The sequence below is a fragment of the Rattus norvegicus genome, chromosome 3 (genome assembly GCF_036323735.1).
Source record: "Rattus norvegicus strain BN/NHsdMcwi chromosome 3, GRCr8, whole genome shotgun sequence".
In the NCBI taxonomy this organism is placed as follows: Eukaryota; Metazoa; Chordata; class Mammalia; order Rodentia; family Muridae; genus Rattus; species Rattus norvegicus.
Genome location: NC_086021.1, coordinates 129,512,339 through 129,524,907, shown reverse-complemented (window position 1 = coordinate 129,524,907; position 12,569 = coordinate 129,512,339). Strand labels below are relative to the sequence as shown.

At 43.6% G+C, this 12,569-nt stretch overlaps 1 protein-coding gene across 3 annotated transcripts in view; it reads left to right on the top strand.

Annotated features, from left to right (window-relative positions):
* The window catches only part of Spg11 (SPG11 vesicle trafficking associated, spatacsin), a 73,352-nt gene that overhangs the window by 1,562 nt on the left and 59,221 nt on the right, over positions 1-12,569 (top strand). For all 3 annotated transcript variants that reach the window (XR_005501873.2, XM_017591740.3, NM_001415924.1), the window contains exons 2-6: positions 2,115-2,296; positions 3,535-3,759; positions 6,141-6,333; positions 9,707-9,844; positions 10,067-10,512. Coding sequence is in view for 2 of the 3 variants with exons in the window: in XM_017591740.3 (XP_017447229.1) it covers positions 2,115-2,296; positions 3,535-3,759; positions 6,141-6,333; positions 9,707-9,844; positions 10,067-10,512 (1,184 nt within the window). In the remaining variant the exon portion in view is untranslated. The remainder of the gene's footprint in view (positions 1-2,114; positions 2,297-3,534; positions 3,760-6,140; positions 6,334-9,706; positions 9,845-10,066; positions 10,513-12,569) is intronic.

Genomic DNA, 12,569 nt, shown 5'->3' with positions numbered 1-12,569 from the left:
CTTGGTATATAAAAGGCAGAAATGGGAACTGTGAGTCTTTCTAATAAGGTCAGCAAGGGGTGTTTTGTTTTGTTTTGTTTTGTTTTGTTTTGTTTTAAAGAAGTTGAAACTATTAGATTGGTAGCCTCATCTCTTTTAACTATAGTGTTCTCAGAGTTGGGCCCTATTGACTGATCTTAAGATAAGGTATTTCTCTGTAGTCCAGGCTGGTCCCAAACTCAATCCTCCTGCCTCAGCCACTAAAGAAAGTGATTACTATTGAGTCACCAGATCTGGCTCATGTGTATTAGTGATAGAGTCTTACTGTCCAATTCATGAGCTCAAGAGACCCTTCCTCGGCTTTCTGAGTAGCTGTTGCTGTGCTTGGCTTGGGCCTTTTAATTTTAGTTTTTACACGTGTGTGAATGTGTGCATGTGCACATGCAGAGGCCTGACGCTGATATTGAGCATCTTCTAGGTTTTTCTCCACAGTAATTTTTAAATTGTATTTATTACTATTAACGTTTGGGGAGGGGAGTGTTCCTGCTCACAGACATGGCCAAGCACAGATTGTGGAGAGCAGAAAACAATCTGTGGGGTTGGTTCTCTGTGTCTACCTTCACATGCACTCCAGAGACCCAACTCAGGCGGCAAGGCACATGCACGCGCCTTTCCCTGCTGAGCCATTGCTGACCCTCCACGGAATTTCTGGAGTCAGAGTCTCGATCTGAAACCAGGAGTTCGGGGCTGGGGATTTAGCTCAGTGGTAGAGCGCTTGCCTAGGAAGCGCAAGGCCCTGGGTTCGGTCCCCAGCTCCGAAAAAAAGAACCAAAAAAAAAAAAAAAAAAAAAAAAGAAACCAGGAGTTCTCAGCTTCACCTGGTCTAGACAGCTAGCTTGTCCCCAGATCTTTCGTCTCTTCCTCCTGGGTGTTGGTATTATCGGCCGCCAGGCCACCAAGCCTGACTGTTTTGTTGTTGTTGTTTTTTTGTCTTTTTTTTTTTTTTTTTGGTTCTTTTTTTCGGAGCTGGGGACTGAACCCAGGGCCTTGCGCTTGCTAGGCAAGCACTCTACCACTGAGCTAAATCCCCAACCCCCTGACTGCTTCTTATATGGGTTCTGAGTATCCAAAGTGCCATTCTCAAACCTGTGGAGCTAGCTCTTTAGCCCCTAAACCATCTCTGCAGGCCTTAGGTTTATTTTAAAATGTCGTGTAATGTCCTCGTTAGCCAACGTGGGTGACTGTGCTGTCTAGTATGATAGTCATTGGCCACAGGTGGCTAAAATGGACTGTTTTTACTGCAGCAGTTCCTTGCTGCAGTACCCACAGTAGAAGGGCCTTATGGCCATATCTACCCACTGGTTGTTGGCTGTCTGGAGCAGCACTGAAACAGAACATTTGTATCGTCACAAAGCTCTATTGGGCAGGGTTGTCCTGTACCATGATATTCTGGGGTATTCAAAGATTGCAAATATAAGTAATTTTTTAAAATCTGAAATGATTCAATTCAGCCAAAGCCGATTTAAAACATTATTTATTTTCTGTGTGTGTTTGTCTGCATGTATGTATGTGTATCATGTGTGTGGTACCAGACCAGCAGAGACCAGGGAAGGGTGTCAGATGCCCTGGAACTGCTGTTACTGATAGCTGTGAGCCACTGCTCTTAACCACTGAGCCCTCTCCAGCTCATCTCATTGATTATAGTAAGTGATAGATTTGCTCTATAAGGAACAACTATGCAACTGAGCATGGTGGCACACTCCTTTAATCCCAGCACTCAGGAGGCAGAGGCAGGTGGATCTCTGTGATTTGAAGTGAGCATGGCTGTCTACGCAGCAAGAACCAGGACAGCCAGGGCTGCAAAGAATAAGTAAATTTAAAAACGACTTTTAAAAAGCTGAAGGTAACAGTTTCTTGCTCTCTTCATGTGCCCACTCTTAGTGTAGTGGGAAGAAGTGAGGAGACGGGACGGGAAGGAAGAGAGTCATGACATGGTTTTTATCCTCTTAGACTGGATCGTAGAATTGGTGCTGGCAGGGACCTAAGTTGTTCTTGTTCAGCCCTTTGGTCCCTGCTATCATGGTTAAGTGGGATTGTGGGAATAGAAGCATAATAAATCTGACCTTTTTTCTTAGGTTCCTGTGGGAGGAGTCTCAGAACAGCACATCAGCAGACAAGCCCAGAGTGCTTGTTGCTCGAGAAGATTGTGGGCTGCTCATATATGAATTTGACTTGAGAGATGGAAGATGTGACGCAGCCTTACTACACAGCTGTTGTGGGAGGACCCTGCAGAAGCTCACTGAAGATCAAGGTGTCAGTAAGTGTCATGTTCAAGTCTGGGACCTTTGCTTCCTTTCTTGTGACTGTGTAGTGTAGGCCACTCTCAAACATGTGGTCCTCCTCCATCAGCTTCACGTGTATTGGATTTCAGGAGTGTGGAATCCACCATGACCAGCTATTGATGGTCTTTTATGAGAAGTTCTCATAGAAGTGGAATCTGAGAGGGTGGGCTACACTACTCAATACTAGAGCCACTAGCCAGGTTGGGGTGTTGAGCATTTGAAATTACTTAATATGAATAAAATTGTACTTTTAACTTTTGAAGGGCTGGGAATCAAATCTAGGGCCTCACAAATGCTAGGCAAGCCCTTGGTGCCCTAGCTATAGCCTCAGCCTAAAAATGTGCTTTGAATGTCGCAAGCAAGTGAGGAGATAATAGACGCCTATAATTCTGGCACTTGCGAGGCAGGAGCCGGATGATCTCAGTTAGATGCTAGCCTAGGACACATAGTAAGACTGCCAAAAAGGAAAAAAAAAGGGTGTCACCAAGTTACCTAGGCTGTCCCTGGATTTAAACTCCTCCTGCCTCTCGAATAGCTGGAGCTGTAGACCTGCACCTCCAGTCTAGTTCTACACACCAGGTTTTGAAGCCTTAGTATAAGGAAAATAAAGTAGCTCATTAATAACTTTTTTATGAATTCCATATTGGAATGATATTTTTATATGTAAGGAATTAAATAATACATATTAAATTGATTTCGTGTTTCTTTGGCTGCTAGCCTCATTGAGTCATATCTGTCTAATGGACAATGAGTCGTGTATTTTAATTGGACTGTGCGGACCTAGACTGGTTGCATAGCTGTTGACTATCTTGCCTGAAGGAACAGATATCTAAGCTCCTAGACCTCCAATTTTCATACAGTAACATCCTTTCTACCCTTGACTGTAAGGCTCCTTCTTTTTTTGTAAGGAAAAACAATATATCTGATTGTTTTTACGTGAGCCCATGGGAAACTTGGCTTTCTTGAATCTTCCTTCTGGTGTGCTTCGAAACTTGAGCCTTAAATAAAAAGAACCCTGGGACACTGCCTGCCATGTCTGTTCACCTCCAGCTACCTCATATGCCTAATGTCCACAGATACGAAGAGTGACTGCCTTGCGTTGGAGTTGCGTAGTTTCCCTTTATGTTTCGCCTGTGTTCCTGTGTTTATAAGCTCACATTCACCAACTGTGACTTGTGACCGATGATTAAGATAATATCCTTTTGCTTCATAGGCATTTCCTTCAAGTCTTTGAGGATTCTGTCATTTGACAACAGCACGTCCTTACTGCTCATCAATGAGTGTCTCGTCGTACGTGTCGTGTTTCCGGGGAGAGAATCTGGGATTGGAGTGCTGGGCTGCCTCTCACTGCCCTTGCCTGCACAGGCAGTGGACACGATAATTGACGTGCAGCTCTGCAAGAGGTTTCTTTTCCTTCTGAGTACATTAGGCTGGATCCGTATCCTTGACTGTGAACGCTGATTAGTGTGTAGGGGGAAAGACTATGTAGAAAGGTGAGCCGTTTACACTTTCAGTTGAGGGAACTGGAGCGAAGGGAGAGTGGTTAGATCTTAGTAAGAATTTTCAGGGGAAAACAATCTCATAAAATGCTCAACTATGTTACTTATGTTTTTCAATGTATAGAAAGTCTTACTCTCATAATAATCTTACCCAGATTTGTATTCTTTATTTATTCAAACTATACCTAAGTGCCTGTTAAATGCATCATTGCTTATGATGTGACCCATGTCTTTTCCACATGAACATGACTCCCTTATTTTGTCCAGCAATGATTCTATCTTTTTCTAAGGCCTCAAATACCCAAATACTAGAATTACGAGTATGCATTACCAGTCCATATAATTTCACCATTTTAGTGAGTGTTTTGCATTAACAGTTTTTTTTTTCTTTTTTTTGGAGCTGGGGACCGAACCCAGGGCCTTGCGCTTGCTAGGCAAGCGCTCTACCACTGAGCTAAATCCCCAACCCCACATTAACAGTTTTTGAATATACTATACTTTGTATCTAGCAGTAAAATTATTTTGAAGGTTTGCAAACTGACCTCTTATATGGTTTTGAGACTTTTATTTCTGAAGTAAAGGGATGATCTTTTCTTTCTCTATGGTTTTGGGTGTTGGACCACAGGCCTCATATGTGCCATTCAAATGTTCTACCACTGAACTGCAATCCCTGGTCATGTATTTGTCTGTCTGTCAGTCTGTCTGCCTGTATGTCTAATTATCTATCTGTTTTTGAGGCAGGATCTTACTTTGTAGCCCTTGCTAGTCTCAAACTCACTGTGTAGACCAAATTGCCTTTTAATTCACAAAGATCCCTTTGCTTCTACCTCTTGAATATTGATATTAAAGGCCTATGCCACCACATCCTTTTTTTTTTTCAAAGATTTATTTATTTAGTATATATAAGTACACTGTCACTCTCTTCAGACACACCAGAAGAGGGCATCAGATCTCATTACAGATGGTTGTGAGCTACCATGTGGTTGCTGGGATTTGAACTCAGGACCTCTGGAAGAGCAGTTAGTGCTCTTAACCGCTGAGCCATCTCTCCAGCCCGCCTCCACATCCTTTTGTTTTGAGCTTTTGAAACAGAGTCTGTAGCCCAGGCTAGCCTCTAACTCAGTCCCAAGTCAGCTTCCATAAAGTAGTGATTTTTCTTTTTTAAATATAGTTTTTGCATAAAAATATAATAAAATACTAAACTGAGTTAATTTTTGTTGCCAAATTACAGAGCTTTCCTGTCTACTCCAGTAGATGTCATGCATGTGAGGCTGCTGAACATTTGAAATTATCTAGGCATATGAATACTTAATTTTATTTAATTAGGTTTAAAATCTGATACTTTGTTCAGTTATTAGAGAGTTTAAGTATATTTAGAATAAACTTAACTTTTCAGACTTAAAAAAAAACAGATCTTATGTAACCAAGACTGGACTTGTACACAATATTTAGCCAAGGATGGCCTTGAATACCTGACCTTTCCTTTACCTCCCAAGTCCTGGGATGACAGACTTGAGCCATTATGCTCAGAATGTATGATATTGGGGAGTTCGTCAAGCAAGGTAAACAGCTTTCTTAGTTTCATCTCCCGCTCAGTTTCTCTCAGCATTTCAACTGTCACTCTGTGGGGTCTAAATATGGGTCAAATGTTTCTGATGAAAATTTAGTATTCAAGCACAGTGGTGGTGGCTGCCTTTAATCCCAGTGCTCAGGAGATAGGCAGGAAGACCTCTGTGGGTTTGAGGCCAGCCTGGTCTACAGATGGAGTTCCAGGAAGGGTTATACAGAGAACTTGTCTCAAAAAAAAAAAGAAAGAAAGAAAGAAAGAGAGAGAGAGAAGGGGGAGAGGGGGAGAAAGAAAAGAAAGAAAAATTAGCATCCAAATTTAGTTGATTTCTAAATGTAGCTTAGATTTTGGTGTCTTACAAGAAAATGAATTATCTCAGCTTTTTTTTTTTTTTTTTTTTTTTGGTTCTTTTTTTCGGAGCTGGGGACCGAACCCAGGGCCTTGCGCTTCTATCTCAGCTTTTAATGTTGGTTGCATGTAGAGACAATATTTGGGTATTGGCTAATGTGTAATGCTAAATTGGGTTTACCCTGGGAAATAGTCTCAAAATCTGGAACAGCATGGTATGCAGCAGATTGGAAGAAGTGTGCATCAGCTGGTGAAGCTGCGGGCTTCTTAGTCATCTGGTTACTGCATTGGAGAATGCCTCAGTTTCCAGCCTCCTACTACAAGGTGGTAACAGTCAAGACAACCTTATGACTTAAAGGGTGCGGTGTGTTTGTGACTTCTGGCACTTCTTTAACGCTCACCCAGATATTTTTGACACTGTAAAGGGCATGCATGTAGCCCGCGTGGACTTGGCTCTTCCCCGAGAAGATTCTGAGCAGCAGGAGCCTGCCAGCATTTCTTCCTTTATGTCACTGAAAGTGTCTCGGGACTTAGATGTTTTGCTACTCGTCAGCTCGTCCAGTACTGCAGTTGCTCTTAACCTTCACTTGTATTTCAGGTGGGCAGATAACTAAAATTTCTCACTTTAGGTAAACAGATCCATAAGAGGTTTAAAATATAGTCACTAACTGTTTCTAGGCCTCTTTAGAAACTTAGATCTAATTATGACTCCTATGGTAAGATTGTTACTGTGCAAGACTGTGAATAAGTGACTGCGGCTGCCTCCACATTTTGGCTTCTATATCAAAGGTTTGGTTTTGACTTATGTGGTATTATGTTGAAGTTATGTCACATAAATGTCAGAACTTTTACAGTTTTTACAGAAAATTTACAGTTTTAAAAGCCTCACTTTTTATATAGCACCCCTACTTCTTGTCCCATTTAAGAGTAGAAGAGAATGGAATTTACCTGTTGTTGGATTTGCTGGGTTTGTGGCTTGGGAGCCTGGCTGCACTGGGCTCATGTTCCTCTTAAAGAAGTCTGACAAGATATATTCAGCTTTCCCGCTTGGGGTTTCCTACGGGTGTTTCCCTCTGAGGAACTGAACCTGGGGCTGCCTAAGAACCTCGGCAACGCGACCGCTTGCTTGTGTAGCGTTTCCATTAGCTTGCTTGCTGCTCTTGGCTTCTCATATAATTCAGTGATATGGAACTAGGCCTTTCAGCTTTTTGACCTGACACTGTAGACGGCCGTTCATAACCATTTAGTCTTTCCTGACACTGTAGACGGCCGTTCATAACCATTTAGTCTTTCCTGACACTGTAGACGGCCGTTCATAACCATTTAGTCTTTCCTGACACTGTAGACGGCCGTTCATAACCATTTAGTCTTTCCTGACACTGTAGACGGCCGTTCATAACCATTTAGTCTTTCAGTCCCACCTTCATACAATAAGACACATTCCCGAGCGGTTGGGAATGCTTTTAATGAGTTTAGTGCTTATTGCTTGGCTCACTAAAAAAGGGTAAGTTTATTTTTATATACCTGTCAGGTGTCTTCACAGCTATAATGTTTTCTCTTGGTGCTAGGGATCAAGGTCAGAGCCTCAGTCATGGTCAGTAAGCCAGCGTCTACCGCTAAGAGACTCCAAGCTCCAGGTTTTTTGTTTGTTTGTTTGTTTGTTTGTTTTTAATTTCAAATGTTATCGCCTTTCCTGGTTTCCCCTCCAGAAACCTGCTACCCCATAACCCCTTCCCCTGCTTCTATAATGATGTTCTTCTACCACCCACCTACCTACCCACTCCCTCCCATCTCCCCACCCTGACATTTCCCTACACTGGGGCATCAAGTCTTGACAGGACCAAGGGTCTCTTCTCCCATTGAAGCCCAACAAGGCCATCTTCTGCTGCTGCATATGCAGCTGGAGCCATAGGTCCATCCCTGTGTACTCTTGGGATGGTGGTTTAGTCCCTGGGAGCTCTGGGGGGTCTGGTTGGTTGGTATTGTTGTTCTTATGGTATGCAGCAGATTATTATGCGGTTGCAAACTCCTCCCCAGGTTTTTTTTTTTTTCTTGCTATGAGTGATACTTTATTCCTATCTCATGGAGAAGCGCCTCCCCAGGTTTTTTAAACGACTACTTATGTGTTTATATTTGACTTTGTTCTGAAAACAAGTAGACATTCATGGAATTTCCCCTAGGCTAGATGGTAGGATCTCGTTTTCTTTTTTGTTTGTTTAATACAAGGCCTCACTATGATTTCCAGGCTGCGCTCAAACTCATATCAGCCTCCTGAGCACCAAGAGTACAAGAACAGCCACCTGCCTGGCCTTGGTTTTAAGTCTTTGAGCAGGGGGCTGGTTTACCCCGCCTGTTCTTGTCTTATTTCATGATTTTCTTCTCTTCCAACTTTTAAGGCACTTCTCCTGAGACAAAATTTAGTACTCAACTGTACACTTTTAAATCATTTCCTGTTTCGCTCTTTTTTTCTTTTAAATAAAGTTTGTAAATGCTCTTTGAGAATTCACCTGACAGTTTGTTTTTTCAGTCTTAGTCTTTCTCTCTCTTCTGGGATGGGACCTTGCTGTGTTGTTCAGTCTGGACCTGAGCCGGGCTCAAATGATATTTCCAGCTCAGCCTCCTGAGTGACTTGGTCTTGTTCTTTGACCTTTTCTTCTGTTCTTATCTTGGCTGACCATTCTCACAGTCACACTCTGGGGTTTGTCAGCATCTGAAATGACTTCCTGATCATTACACCACATGGAGCAACACAACTTCCCAAACTCTGTAGATGCCTCACTCAGTTACCTGCCCTCTGACCTCACTGGGATTTCCAACTCCCTAACCTTCTGTGCTTCCCACTCCCCTGTCCCCACTTCCCACTTCCCACTTCCCAGGCTTGCAATTCGTGGTCCATTGTTTTAGTCAGTTTCTTGCAAGCACTCTAAAGGGTACGATCTTGCTCCCTGGGAGCCCTTGGCCTGCCAAACTACCAGCTCTGAATGAAATGCTGGTTCTGCCTTCTCAGCACCTACACCCAAGCAGTTTTGCATTTGTGAGAAATCTGCAAAAGTACTCCTTGCCAACCCCCTTTCTGTGGTGTTTTTTGAGACAAAGGTTTGCTGTGTAGTCTAGACTAGCCTCGAATTCCAGGTACGCCTGCACCTGCCTCCCAGGGCTAGATTGTAAGTGTATACCACCATACCTAGCCTCATAAAGATGTTCCTCAATTTTCCTAAGACCTGCTCATCTCTCTCTACCCTTCCCTTTTCCTGAATGGCCTCACCTCCTGCATTTTAAGTGAGACAGCCGTAGAATGTCTACTAAGACAGCCGTGGAATGTCTACTGAGACCTCCCTTAGCTTTTTGAGTCCCATCTTTGATGAGGTCTCATCCCTCCCCAGGGACCTTTCCCTCCTTGTCTTCCTGTTCTGATTTACAGCTTCTTTCAGTATTGGATCTGTCTCCAGGTAACCGACAAGTGGCAGCCATCTACTCCTTAGTGCTTCCTCTTGCTGTGTGCTTTTCTCCACTCTGTCTCTACCCCTAGCTGCTGGGAGTTGAACCCAGTTCTCTTGGGAGCAGTCTGTGCTCTTAACCACTGAGCCATCTCTCCAGCCCATAGAGTCACATTTCTGATGCTTACTTCATCACTGTTCTACAAGGGATGTTAGAGAGACCGTAGTTTTGAAGCTATAATACTTGTGCCATTCTTCTCTGTATCCATGTTCACTTTTATTAAAAGTTTTCCTACAATATATTTTGATCACATTCCCCTTCTTAACTCCTCCCAGATCCACCCCCACTTCCCTACCCACCCACTGCATGGTCTTTCCTTCAAAAAAACTTTCAAAACGAACTTTTAAAAAAAAGGATAAGAAATACTGAAACAAAATAATGTGCACATATACACAAACCCAGAAGTACTTGTGGTGCAGATTTGGGAGTGTTTGTCCTTTTTTTGATATGGCTATTCTTCCTTTTCAATGTAGGCTACACCCAGGGCACCTGCTGTGTGAAGGAACTCTGCAAGACCTCCCTATTGAAGGGCCTACAGGAATAGATGAAGATGACCTTGTTAATTCTGCCCACAACATGAAACTGACCAAGGTGTCCTTCCAAGTTGATAGGTATAAACGCTTACTTTTAGGATCTCCTTTTCTATGTGTATGTTTGTTGACAAGGTCTTACTATGGACTCCTAGGCTGCCTGCAGCTTGCTTTGTAGAGCAGGTCGCCTTGAATGGAGAATGGCCCTCCCACCTCTCATTCCTAGAAGAGTGTCTTGCCCCAGCTCGTGTTTGACTTGTTGCCCTTACCGTAATGGGTGCTAAGTGCTGCCCTGTCTTCCAGGTCCTGGAGAGCCCAGCTGGCATCACTGAATGAATCTGTGAGGAGCTCAGAACCAGAGCTTTCCTGCTATCCTCCGTGGTTCCAGGGTGCTTTGTGTTTGGAGTCCCTGGAATCTGGTAACCACTCCCCCATTGTGCCAAACCACGTTTTCATTCCAGGGGATGTCCCGAGTGGCCAGTATGCTTTTCCTCAGAAGGAGCACAGCAAGACCAGTGAGCCAAGGCCGTGGAGGACAATGCACCTGAGTGAACAAGAGCAGCCCACAGAGCTCACGTGTCTGTCTGTGACGGGATTTACGGCCCTGTTTATTCAGGCAGTAGGAACGACCAGCTGCACCGTCGTCCTCTGGGACTTGGAGACCCAGAGCATGCAGTGTTTTTCTCTCAGCCAGAAGTGTACTCCTGTAGACATCAGCGGAGACCAGCAGCTGTGCCTTGCTTTGACAGGTGAGCATGCTATATCCAATTGGGATACTCTTTGGAGAGGTGTGACTGCTTTTTAAAATTATACCTACTTGTTTCTCACGAATCCTGGAGTGTGTGTGCCCAAAGAATGCCAAAGCACTCTTGCAGAGGTCAAGGACAACTTGTGAAAATTGATTCTCTCTTGTCACCATGTGGATCCTAGGGACTGCTCAGGGACTTCAGTCTTGGAGGTCGTTTTCCCCATTGAGCCATCTTGCCAGCCCAAAATGTGACTTCTTAACATAGTTCACTTCTGCTGCCTTGGTGCCAGCACGTGCCTAGTCTTACTGCCAAGTGTACTTATTCTGGGAGGAAGTTGCTGTTATTCGTTGTGACATTGTCTTGTGTGTCTTAGTTTATTTTTTGTGTAGGGGTTTTGTTTGCATGCATGTCTGGAGCCTGCAGAGGCCAGAAGAGCTTCCGATCCCCTGGATATAGAGTTACGGACGGCTTGTGAACTGCCTTGTGGAGCTGGGCATCAAACCTGGCTCCTCAGAAAGAGCAACAAGTGCTCTTAACCACTGAGCCCTGTGTTTAACTGAAATAATTTCTCTTCACCTAAGTTAAGATACCAGATAAGATAGTAAGAGTAATACAGGCTGAATTTTTAACTTGGAAAAACCTCATTTGACTTTAGTCTACACAAACAGGTTATAAGCCAGCTGAGCATGGGCCATGTATATGCTGCATATTTATCTTGGTCGGAACTGACTAGGGTTTTGTTTTATTTGGTTTTCTTTTTTTTTTTTTTTTTTTTTTTTTTGGTTCTTTTTTTCGGAGCTGGGGACCGAACCCAGGGCCTTGCGCTTCTTATTTGGTTTTCAAACCAGGTCCTACATAGCCCCAGCTGACCTCATACTTGCTGTGGAAATAATGCTGGTCTTGACCACCTAGTCCTACTGTCTGTATCTTCCAACTCTTAGAACTACAGGCCTGCGTTACCACACACCTAGCCTAGGCTTTTAAAAAGAGAACATCATAAATACAAAATGCAAAAGTGGGAGAGAGTTATACAAAATCTGGATTTGTAGTTGTTACTGGTCTGGCACCCTGAACCTGCATCTCTGCATAGAAACTTAGGTGTTGAATAAAATTTGGGTTTCTCTTCAGTAGACTGTTGTGTTTCTGGGTTGTAGTTCTCTAGTAAGCGGTTGTATTTCCATTTTGGGGTTCTCTCTGCTGGGCTGCTGTGTGTTGATTGCCTAGACTTTATGTGCACTTCCCCTGACCTCTCCTGGCCCTGCGCTGCAGGCACAGGGCAGTTTATATTCAAGGTGTACCCATTCAGCATAGGTGCTAGAACTTCCTCCAGTGGTTGAGTCGGGGAGGGACTCAACTGCTTGTGACTAGTTTTGTGTCCGTGTGTATTTTGCCTTTTAGAGACAGACTCTCACTATTTAACCTTAGCCAGTCAGGAACCTGTGATGTAGACCACACTGGTCTTCAACTTGTGGCAATCCTCCTGCCTCTGTCTTTCTAGTGCTGAGATTACAGGAATTTGCTACTATACCTGCCTTGGTTTTTGTTTGTTTCATTTTGGACAGGGTCTCTCTGTCTAGCACTGGCCAGCCAGGAACAGTTCATGATCTTTCTGCTCAGCCTCCCAAAGTATGAACCACCATGATCAGGAAATGGTGACTCCTTCCTCCTTCCTTCCTTCCCTCCTTCCTTCCATCCTCCTTCCTCCTTCCTTCCTTCCGTGTTATGGCATGAACACAGGGTATTGTACATGCCAGACAAGTGCTCTGCCATTGAGGTATAGTCTCAGTGTTAGTATAAGTCTGAAGTTTTGTGTATCCAGAGGCATGCTGGTTACTTGTTTTATTTTACTAAATCAGAAATCTGACAATTCTATAAATTATTAAGGTTTTCCAGTATTAAATGTGCAAGATAATATGGAATATAAATGCCAAGTGTAGAGTCATTTCATAGCGTGCGTTTTAGGGTTTTTTTTTAAGTCTAGTTTTTGTCATGCTGGGACTCTAACCCAGCGCCCCATGCATGCGAAGCCAATATTCTATCACTAAGGTACATCTGTG